Source organism: Olea europaea, unplaced genomic scaffold (assembly GCF_002742605.1).
Source record: "Olea europaea var. sylvestris unplaced genomic scaffold, O_europaea_v1 scaffold1667, whole genome shotgun sequence".
Lineage (NCBI taxonomy): Eukaryota > Viridiplantae > Streptophyta > Magnoliopsida > Lamiales > Oleaceae > Olea > Olea europaea.
In genome coordinates, this window is record NW_019234339.1 from 175,037 (window position 1) to 186,798 (window position 11,762).

The 11,762-nt window shown below is 31.0% G+C and overlaps 2 protein-coding genes across 2 annotated transcripts in view; both read right to left on the reverse strand.

Moving 5' to 3' along the window:
- LOC111377529 (FAM10 family protein At4g22670-like) overlaps window positions 1-4,755 on the reverse strand; it is a 16,088-nt gene extending 11,333 nt beyond the window's left edge. The window contains exon 1 of the mRNA XM_023000656.1: window positions 4,626-4,755. Within this exon, the coding sequence (XP_022856424.1) occupies window positions 4,626-4,735 (110 nt within the window). The 5' untranslated portion in view covers window positions 4,736-4,755. The remainder of the gene's footprint in view (window positions 1-4,625) is intronic.
- Window positions 4,756-8,352: 3,597 nt separating this feature from the next.
- LOC111377530 (protein YLS3) lies at window positions 8,353-10,273 on the reverse strand. Its single transcript, XM_023000657.1, has 3 exons — window positions 9,887-10,273; window positions 9,557-9,592; window positions 8,353-8,656 (listed from the first exon to the last, which is right to left on the reverse strand). Exons 1-3 carry the CDS (start codon window positions 10,197-10,199, stop codon window positions 8,556-8,558), a joined length of 450 nt encoding a protein of 149 aa, XP_022856425.1. The 5' UTR covers window positions 10,200-10,273; the 3' UTR covers window positions 8,353-8,555.
- Window positions 10,274-11,762: the final 1,489 nt, after the last annotated feature.

Sequence of the window (11,762 nt, forward strand, 5' to 3'; positions counted from 1 at the left end):
TCATTTTTCTTTTATCAAACTTAGATTCCTCTAAGTGATAGGGGTTCCTCTTGTTTCAAGAACAAATCCTTTTTTCAAAGGGGAGTTGCCCAAATATTTTTTCAGTAAGCTTCTACCATAAGGTTGCTTGTGGTTATGGTATGGTTCCCACAGACGGCGCCAATCTGTTGATCCCAAAAAGTGCGCCAACAGATGTCGGTCCCACCCGCGCTTGCGTGGGCGAATGTCCAACACGCTAAGACACATGGACGGTCTAAAACGAGCGGTTCAATGAGGCGTGGGAGTAGCCCAACGACGCGGGACGGTGACGTTCGGAATCCGGCGGGTTGTTCGTAATCCGATTATCCAATAATTACCAATCGGTACTCGTAAATGTATATGTGAAAGTGTATAAACTCGATTTGTGTATTGAAAATAACTGAGAGAGAGTTGAGTAAATGTAGTTTTTAGTATTAATTCTTGCATTAGCCTTTGACATTACACAATGGGAGTATTTATAGTAATAAATATGAAATGGGAGCCCTTGGATGAAGTGGCACGTGACCTCATCTCTTTAGTTCAAACATCTTGTCCTAGGTATGGGGCTTGACTTGCTAGCTTGCGGCGCATTTATTGCTTGTGTAGGGCCTTCATGCTAGTGACAAGACTTGACCTTTATGCTTATGAGAAACGTTCCATCAATCATTCGAATAAGATCTATGTAGGCGATCTCTTGGGAGAAGTGACCATGGAGAATGTTTCCTTGTGGTTCAGAGGCTCGCGCATCAGCTTCGGGGCTTCAGCCATTTGTCATGATACTTCCACTTGAGGGCCTCAGCTGCTCTCAACAGGTTCCAGCAGCCTGGTTTCGGTTCGTAGGTCTCGGTCAATGGGCCTCGGACAAAAAGGAGTCTCGACAGATGGACTTCGGCTCGAAGCAGTTCGGATGTAGCCCACCTCGGCATTGTGTGCCACCTCGGCAGGAATGCCACGTGGATCGCCATGAGTGGGCCATTGTCCCAGGTAGGTTGGCCAGGTGTGACAACACGCAACAACTCCCAAACAAGCTCTTAGAGTGGATAAGTGGGCTTTTAATTTATTGTATGTTTGACAACCTTTAATTTAATTTAAGTTTTACTATATGGTCATTTTCAAGCATATATTTACACAATAAAATATTTTACACGTAAATTCATAACTTTTTTTTATCATTTTTAACCACATTTTTCAAAAAGTATTATTAAAAACTATATTTTGAGTAGTGTTTTTTGGAGAATGTATTAAAAAATAGGGGAATTTATTTACGTGTAAAATATTCTATTAAGTGAATGCGTGGTTGAAAATTAGTATGAGAAATAAATTAAAATAAAGTAAATCAAATTAAAGACTATCAAACATGGGATTGATTGGTCAAACTTCAATTTCAATTATAAATTTTATGGAATTCACACTATTCACACACTTTTAATTCTAATTTCATTAATTTTATCTAAAGTCTTACGAAACAATCCCTTGTTTTGAAGAAAGAATATGCAAAAATTAATTGAGGGTTTGAGTTTTATTTCAGAAGCGATGTATGTTTTAAGATAAGTTGGTGAACAAAAGTGCTTTATTGTTGTGTCAAATAAAACTACTAAGCCTTATTTAGTTTGGCAAAAAAAATTCAAAATCTTAATAAATTTAAGGAGTTTGAAAAATTAATAATATAGAATTTTAGTAGATTTAATGAGTTTGAAATGATTTTATAGAATTTAAATTTTAGTTTCACAAACTATTAATATTACTCTTTATATTCAAAATAATATTATTTACGGTCATTCACTACCATAGTCATCCTACGTGGCACAGATGTGACGTTTAGTGATTTGATATATATGGTAAGAAAAAATTACCATATCAATATATTTGATCACAAACCGCCATATAGTTAATCATATAGAACGACTATCACAGTGAGCGATTATGAATATCATTGCTCTTATAATCATAGTTATCTTAAACTGGAAATTTATAAAATTAGAGTAACAATGAATGCTCAGTACTAACAAACATTTTAGTACGATTACATTTAAAATTCATATTTATTGTTTATTTGGTAGAGATTTTTATAGTTGATTTTTTAATCGTTAGAGATAAAGTAGATACTACTTATGAGGGGATAATTCAAAAATGACGATTTGAATAGTGAAATAACGGTCAAAAAATTGATTTTGATTGACTTAAAATCTGTATCAAACAAGCTCTTAAATGACGAATAATTGGATAGTTAAAAATAGTTTAGAACAGAATGGCAATGAGGTACGATGAGCTAGCACAACCTAATACCATCCGTGCTACATTGGGATTGTACGAGAGTCAGGGTGGGACGAAGATCAGAAAATCCTCATGCACTTTCTCATATAGTTAATTTTTTTAAAATATTAAATTTCAACGTACTATTTAGTTTGATAGAAATAAAAGTAAAATTTAAAAAATCGGTGTAGAGTTTTTTTGTTATCCCTAATATGGGGAGCTACCATTTTCCCCTCTTAAATTTGCTGTGAAATACTACATATTCTTTCATAATTAATTTTTTCACCTATGACAATTGTGTTGGTTTGACAATTAGAGAGTAAGGGCTCATTTAATTTATGTTTCGATTTTCAAATTTGAGTTTATTTTGAGTTTTATGTTTCGTGAATTTGTTTTCAAATTGCAAAAAATGCGTTTGATTTGAACTTTGGAAATTTTTTTATGATAATTTATCTTGTGGAATTTGATTATTTAGCAAAAATAGAATAACTTTATTTTAATATATTATCAGGTAATATAAATATATATATTAAAGTTGGTGAATCTCACAAAAAAAAAAAAAAAATCGTTGCAAAAGTAAATGAATAATTAATAATAAATTGAGTTCAAAATATAAAAAATAAAAATTAATGATGTGAACTGAGAATATTTTCATCTATGTTTATTTAAATATTTTTTAGATTTATGTAAATAATCCCTTATGAGATTGAACTATTTTTACTTTTATTTTTCTAAGTTTCAGTTTTTAGAAATTTTTATAAATTTATTTCATCAAATTTTATTTTGTTTTAAGAATTTTAAAACTTAATTTGTTAAGATTTTACATTGTAGATTTTAGAATTTTATTTCAAAACTTGTTTTCCATATTTTTAGTGTTTATAGAATTTTCATTGAAAACACATTAAACGTAAAAAAATGTGTTTTGAGTTTTAAGTTATAAATTTATCCTTATTTTCAAAAATGTAAAACAAAACACGTTTTCAGTGTTCGCAAAATTGAAAACAGTTTGAAAACAACAACGTACCCTAAGACTTGAAAAGCAATCTCGGGACTAATTCGGTGCCATGTTGATGGACCAGCAACTAGATTTAAGTAATTTAGGTTTTGAAATATATAAATTGTGTTTTGGGATCATATTTACAAAAAAAAAAGAAAAAGAAAAAGAAAAAAGATATAATCTAGTTTTCAAATTTCAATCAATTTTTAAACTTCAACTATAATAAAATCATTTTAGGTTAATAACTTAGTCTTTGTTTGAGATTCACTCTTAAAGAATGTGTGATTGAAAAGATGACAGTAAGAGAAGTAAGGTTGGAGTTGTTCTCCCAATTTCAGTCGTGTAAGGGAGTTTTAAGAGTTGGGATGAGACCCCTTTTACCTGTCCGTTTACATATTTGTTTAGCCTTTGTTTGAACCATATTTTTCATTCTACTAAAATGAAAAATGTGATCGTTGTAGTCTCAGTCGGGTCCCATACATGAAAGAAGAGGCCAACAATTACGGCTGAAAATAATTGATAACAGTACAATTTTTCATTTTTTGGCCAAATAATTTGGCTCAAACACAAACCCTGATGGGTAATTTAGAGGTCAAGTCTTGAGTTTGCTCATTAATGATCACCAGTTAAAGTCCCTTCAGAATTATTAAGGTGAATACCCGATTATAAACTTTAGGGTCCGATGAAATTAGTTGAGGTATGCGTAAGTTAGCTTAGATACCCACAATCATATACTAATAATAATAATAATAATTTGGCCCAAACGGACGGAGACTTAATTTGTAAATGTTTTTCAATTTTTTAAATGTGTTTAAATTATAAATAGAAAATAAAATAAAATAAAATAAATAATAATAATCAGGGAGGAGTATTAGGCGAGTAAAGAGGTTTGGTATTTTGTCATCCCTATTTGGGATTGGCCACAATGGTGGCGACAGCGAGTAGCATCAATGGAGGTAATCACGGTGTTGGAAGAAGGGATTATCAATGGTAATGGGCATCACAATCGGTGGCGGCGATGGTCAATGACGCATAAAGTTATGTTAACATGTACGCTACAAATGTAACACAATGATTTTGCAACAAAAAATTTGAATAACGATTTCCAAAATAATTTATTTTTATGGATTAATATAAAACTTGCATCAACATATATGTATACTAAAAGCCTGTTTGGTACGGATTAAAATCTAATTTTAATTTAAATCAAAATCAAACAATCAATATTAATCACATTTTTCGTGGATCCCATAAATTTTCAATCACACATTTCAAAAAACTTCTATCACAATTTGTTAAAAATCTAATTTTATTCCCAACAAAACAACCTCTAAATTACATGAAGATAAAAATATACCTTTCGATGTATTCACGAAAGGAGGAGAGCGAGGGATAAGAGAGGATAGATGGGTTGGCCTTGCACTTCTCTATGAATTGTTCCATAAGGGTAACCTTCGACGCATCCATTTCACCACTTAGCTTTTGCTACTGATTTTGCAATTTGATAAAATTAACAGTTGAATTGGATTTACTTATAGTGTAGCCTTTCCTACTTTCTAGTACCTTCTATTCTATTATAAATTTTTTTATTTTACTCTATTTATTCCTTTCTTCTAAAAATTGCATCCACCCGACCTTATCTTTAATGACTTTTTCGCTTTTATTTTTGATCTGCATCTCTTTAGTAATTGACCTTTCACGTTATAGCAAATTGTAATAACTCGATTTAATGGTCATCAATCATTATTTGGGGGAAGGAATAGAGTTTTGAATAATGATTTTTAGGAAAATATGTGGTTAAAAAATTGGGAAAAAAATTTAAATTAATGTGTAGAATATTTTATTATGTGAATGTTTGGTTGAAAATTAATATTAAAAAAAATTGAAAATAATTATTATCAAACAGCGGCTAAATATTGATAGGTAAATATCAGCAAAGAACCAAAATTGGAAATGTCTAGACAAAATTGTGGGTATTTCGATGACATCAGGAGAATCAACTTTTGCTGTGATGGAGAAAAAATCTTGTGCAGAAAACTTAGGTGCTGAGTAATTTAATTATTTATTATTATTATTTTTTACTATTCATAAATCTCTCGAAATCAACATAGCATTTGGTAAACAAAAGAAATTTATTGTCTTCCTCGTCATGTTAAATTGGAAAGTGAATGTTTCTCACTTATTCATTAATTTCTTTTCTTTTGTTTCTTTCTTTCTTTTTTGGTATTTTAGATTAGCCTTATACTGCAAAAGATAGTGATAATATCATAGTTATTCAAACCCAAGCCGATAGTCGAACCAAAAAAATCATCCGGTTACCTGATCAGTGATTCAATCGGTGACTTGGTGGTTGAATCGATGGGTCATTGTTAAATTGTAATTTTAATTAAAATATAATTTTTAAGTAAAAGAAAAATTATTTTGATAAATCTAAATATATATGTGTGACTCCTGGTATATGATCAAAGATCACAAATTTCCCAAATGATCGAGGAAATGAAATATAATCTTGGAAGCCAAGGTTTGAATCATTCTCGGTCCAAACCGATCGATCCGATTTTAATAACTGTAGGTTATACTTTGTGAATGACAATTATTTTTTATTTTTTTTAAATAATAAAGAAGTCTTGAATAGTTTATTATATTTCACAAAAATAATGAACATTTTCTTCCAAATTTTTACGTACAATTGATATTATAAAAGATTTTGAAGTTATTCTATTAGCAATACAAGTTTAGTGGAATGGTTGAAATTCTTGAAAACAAGTGATAAATATTATAGTACGAAGCATTAAGACAACTGCCAACAACATCCTTGTGGTATGTAATGAGTGTTGATTGTTAAAGGCCAAGGGATCAATTCCCCATATCATCAAATTTGGGTCATTTACAGTAAATCGTCGAGTTAATTCAAACCGGTTTACCGGTTCTTTATTAAAATCGATCGGTTCTTTCGGTCTTAGACCGATTTGAATGTTGAACAGTCCCCTCATGAGACTCGAACCGGACCATGGTTTGGTTCACCGGGTTTCCGTCCGGCCTGGATTTAATAACTATGGATAATATAAACTTTTACTTTTTATAAGAGATATTTTTAAGAAAGTTACTTTAATTATTTTTTTTTCTAAAAAAATTATAATCACACAAAATACATTCAAAAAATTATCATATCTTCGAAAATAGTAGGGACGTCAATTTAGCTGGTTGGCTCGAGACTCGTGCCAAAAGCCATTTTCGGCCCTTGACAAGCTGAGCCTTAAAGGAAAAAAAAATTAAGTGTAGTTGGCAGCTATAATAGCCTACGTTACATTGCAGGCATCTAATAAAATATAGGTAAGGTGTAGTTGCTTGTAAAACACGAGTATTTGCTGCCTATAATGCAGCTATCTGCCTTGTTAATAAAAATGTGAATTGGCTCGATTCGATTAAATAAGATCCAAGTCGAAAATTCAGGTTAAGTCTAAATTTTTTGGTCAAATAAAAACTTAGCTAGGCTCGGGCCAAGAAAAGCCCGACCCATTTTTACTTAAATTGAGCCCAAACCTCAAGTTTCAGCCAGTGAGCTGGCTCAGCTCGATTAAACTCGACTCGTCGACATCTATAAAAAAAAAATTATTGGTTTTAGAAAAACTTTTGATTTTTAGAAAAACCTGCGAAACAAACCTTACGTTCATTAACTTTTGTTTTGTAGGAATTTAGCTTAATAATAAATGGGAAATATTAACTTTACTTTTGTTGGAATTTAGCTTAGGTTCGTAAATGAGACACATCGTAAAGTTTAGGTCCTGCTTTTGCACTTTTGCTTTAACCTTTTGCTTTTTTGCTAAGGTCATTTAGCCTCCGTTTGGCCCCATTAAATTTTATTAAATTACATTTCATTTTTCTCTCTTCTATTTTTAGTCATACAATCTTTTATAAAATAATATTACACGTAAATCGAAAAATTTTGATTCTTTTTCAACCACTCATTTTTCAAAAAAATACTATTCCACTCATTTTCATTTTCAAAAAATGGTGGCCAAACGAGGGCTTAGCATAGGTTCAAGTCTCATTCTTTAAAAATTTAAATCTTTTAAAATTATTTTTATCGATATATTATTATTTCAATAAAATAGTTTTATACATAAATTCAAAACTTAGACCTACTTTTTAATGATATATTTTTCAAAAAAATCACTATTATAAAACTCATATTTCTCAAAAATAAATGGCTCAAACAGAGCCTAGTTACTGATACTCACATTAAAAATTTTGCAATAAATTAATGTTGCAAAGCAATTTGAAAAAAATTGTAAATATTTGTTCACCATAAACAATTTTTCAATTGGATGAATATTTGGGACAGTTTTGTTTGATTTGGCTTCGGGCGAAAGAATGATTTAGCCCTTACTTGTTTTTCATTCTTTTCTCATTAAAATAAAGAATATGACCGTCATTCATTACATCAAGTCACCAAATTTGAATTTTTATTTCTTGTATATAGTCTGTAACGACTATATTTTTCATTCTCATTCTTCTAAAAATGATAAACAAACGGGGACTTAATTTAAATTTATCAAAGGAGACGATGTATCTTTAAAAAAAAAAAAAACCGCTAAATCAGATTATTTACATCCCTATTTCTACCCACAAAGTCACCAATATGATCAAAGTAAGTTATTTGTCCAATTGACCGGTAGAATAGCTTTATTCACTAGTCATGAACTAAAATTAAATTATAAATCATAAAGTATCTTTTGTATACAAATTCTTGATATTCATTTTCATAAAACTTACGTGTATAACCTCATGTCCTTGCTAATTTGATCAATTATATTAACTATATTTTATGATGAGGAATAGACAGATTATATTTATTTACATTACTAACAAGGAAATATAATGTAAAAATGGTAAAGAAACAGAAGGGAGCTTTATCAGACGATCAAAGGGTAAATTGTCAGTTTTGGCTCAAATTTCACTTGATTAATTCTTGTAATATATTCTACAATCTTGTCGATTTGTTATTTCTGTTTGTTTTCTATCTTTATTTTCCCTGACATTTTACCATACAACTAAAAGATAATGTACAAAAACAGACATACATCAATAATCATGTAATCATACAAGGTGGAATGGATAATTAAATTTAACAAAAAGTCTCGATATGTTACCAATCCAGAATAATTTTACACAATAAATTACCATTCATACAAATAAATGTAACAAGCATATATTACTAATCTATCTAATCCATCCCACCAGGGGCTGTTTATTACCGTAGAAAAATGGGCTCCAATATAGTTATCTAATGAAACATCACAATGGCCGAAAGCAAGAATAAGCTTGGAACTCCCACAGATGAAATACTTTTGCCCGCACCATTGTTATCATTGCCACCGATCACCCCTGCCAAAAATATATCCAAAATATAAAAAATAGCCAAAAAGTTTTTGGGCGACAACACGAGAGGGTATTTGTGATATTTCGACATGAGGCACGTATTATTTCATTTTTAACAATAACGACATGTTCTTCGACCATTGCATTATAATTCAAGTTGACACAACATGGATAAATTAGATTATCTGTTCATCATTCTTTTTTAAAATCCGATTTCAATCAAGTAGATAGATTGGACATAAATGTGCAAAATGTCCAATCTAATTTGAAACATAAATGTGAAAATTGTCTTGAAATCAATAGAGTCCTAAATGTGAAAATCAATTGGTTGCAAAGTATGCATTTCAAATCGTGAACTAACCAAGTTTCACTAACTCAATCGTGTCAAAAAAATGTTAACACATCCAGAAAAGATTAGATAACACTAAATCCTAATTTAGAGATTGGAAGGAGGTAAATGGAGATTGAGAAGTTGTAAATATTATTTTTAGTATGTTCAAATAATCAATTTCAATTAAAAATAACAAAAATATTTATTGATATTTTTTTGAAAAATATATCATTAAAAAGTAGGTCTAAATTTTAAGTTTTGAATTTACGTTTAAAATTATTTTATTGAAATAATTTTCTTACGTCAAGGCGGTGAACCAAAATTGGTCAAGAAGTGGACAAATACAAATACCAGTCAACATTGGAGGGCATCGAAACGCGTACGTCGACCGATTAACCAAAATCATATTAATAATTTTTATTTTTTTAAGATAGTTAATCGTTGTTTAAAAAAAAAAAAACTTTAAATTCAAATTCCTGAACTAGATTATTTAATGAAAAATAACTGAATAATGTAATTATATATATTATTAATGAATTATTAAATCAATAATTGAGCGTAGACGAGGAAGTTACCTGGGGTTGGCACAACAGACGAAGTTGGAGACAAAGCTGTACAAGATTTAAACCAAAACAAAAATTAGCTAATGCGATTTCACTTAAAAGACGCGTTTGATCCATAAAATTGAAAAGAAAAATATATCGATAAAAAGATTTAAAATTTACTTTTTCTAGTTCTAGCGTTCCAAATAAGGCTTAACAATTAAGAAAAGTATTTTCTCCCCTTACCCAATACACCCCACTAAAAAAGTTTTAATTTAAAAAAAAAAAAAAACAAAACAAAAAGTCGCACAAAATTCACTAAATCAGATCTGGAGATCTAGATCGAACTTCGAAACCCAGTACCTTTGCATCTGCTGGTATCAGCGGAGAGATTACAGTGTTTCGGCAACTCGAGAGCTTGAGTCATATTAATACCAGGCACTAGGTTTGGATTGTTGTAAAGGTTACACAGGCAACGTAGTTGAGTAGACACCACTTCTCTGATTGCGTTACAGCATGCGGGTGCTGGATTTGTGGAGTTTAAGTACTCTGCACATGGGATTAAATTTGCAGCACAATCTGCCTGCCCCTCCGCCGTTCTGGTGGTGATCACTAGCAGCGCCACCGCCACCATGAACGCCGCCTTGGTAAAAGCTGATTTGGTGGAGGAAGTCATTTTCCGATCTGGGTCTTTTACTACTATTGGTCGGGGTCAGATATCTCTGGTCTTGTTTGTTAATGATGTTCTTTTGCTTATTATGTATATTTATAAGCCGAGTTTATTTCAGTAACGGTCCTTGAAGTTCAAGATAATATTTGATTTAGTCATTAAAGTATATTTGTGACTCATTAGTTAAAAATGAAGTTAATTATTTGATATTGGACAACGTGGAATGACTTGGAATTTTGTTGGACCGTCCCTATTTGTCCATCATCATTTCAATTTTTTTATTTTATAAATTTATTTTCAATCACATATTCTCACAATAAAATATTTTACACGTGAATATAATTTTTTTTTTACTTTTTAACCATACAATATTTTAAAACTCATTCTTACTGAATAATCATAGATAAACAAGGAATAATGAAATCTAATCATTAATATTACTAAAAATAATTATTAGTCAATGAATAAAATTGATTAAGATAATACCATAATTATGTGTGAGAATGCGATGATAATTAAATAATTTGTGACACATTGGGCTGGCACTTGGATTCTTAACTAATTTTTATTATGTCTTTCAAGAAATCATGTAATTGACAAATAAAAATATTGATTCAATCCAAAGAAAAGTAAAAAATATAGTTGGTACCAATTCTCCTCCTTAGTCGTTGCCTCCCCCTTTTTTCTTCTTCTTCTTCTTCATGCTTTCCTAACTTTTAAAGCTACTTTTTCTAAAAGAGGTTTTCTTTATTATAATTTGTTTGGTGTCCGTTATTTCAACCAAAAAACAAAAAAAGTGTTTTGAGTAGTACTTGTAGGAGAATACATGGTTAAAAGTAGGAAAAATATTGAATTTACAATCAGAATATTTTATTTGTGAATATTTAGTTGAAAATAATCATGTAATAAAAAAAGTTTTTATCAATTACTGCTTAATAGTTATATTTGAATATTTCCGGCCGCAATTAATAAGAGTTATGGTTTGACAATTCAAGTACAGCGAAAATTTGTGTAGAAGGTATAAATTTCAACTCATACATACAGGTTGAAGACCTAATACTATTCCTCCATAATATTATTTGAGGGAGTGCTTCGACTTTCGTTTTTCTAGTTTAAAATTGAAGAATAATAAATATAATTCTTGTTACGCCTATGAATTATCACTCCATATTGGGCCACCTTATTGGACCTGAGCTAGGCCCATTAGTGTTGGGCGCCTAGCCGAGGCGCCACCGAGGCCATAAAAGCCTAGCCGAAGTGCCTATCACTTTACTCACCTCGTACTGGGCTCGAACTTAGGCCCATTAACCCGCCTTATCCCATTTCACATCATTTCTCTACATATATGGATTCAATTCACAAGTTAAGGTTTCGAGGGGACGAAACTAGGGTGCCTGTTGGAGCCATTTTTGGAGGTCAACAGATTTTTGTTATGAGCCTCGGAACCACTCCGACCCCCCGAAGCCTCTCCGAAGTGATACATGTAGATTCCTGCCACTGATCTGCCGAAGTGTCCCGTCTCCGAGGTCGGGTTCAAGTGGCTTGAACCCCCGTTAGAAGATTCGCTGC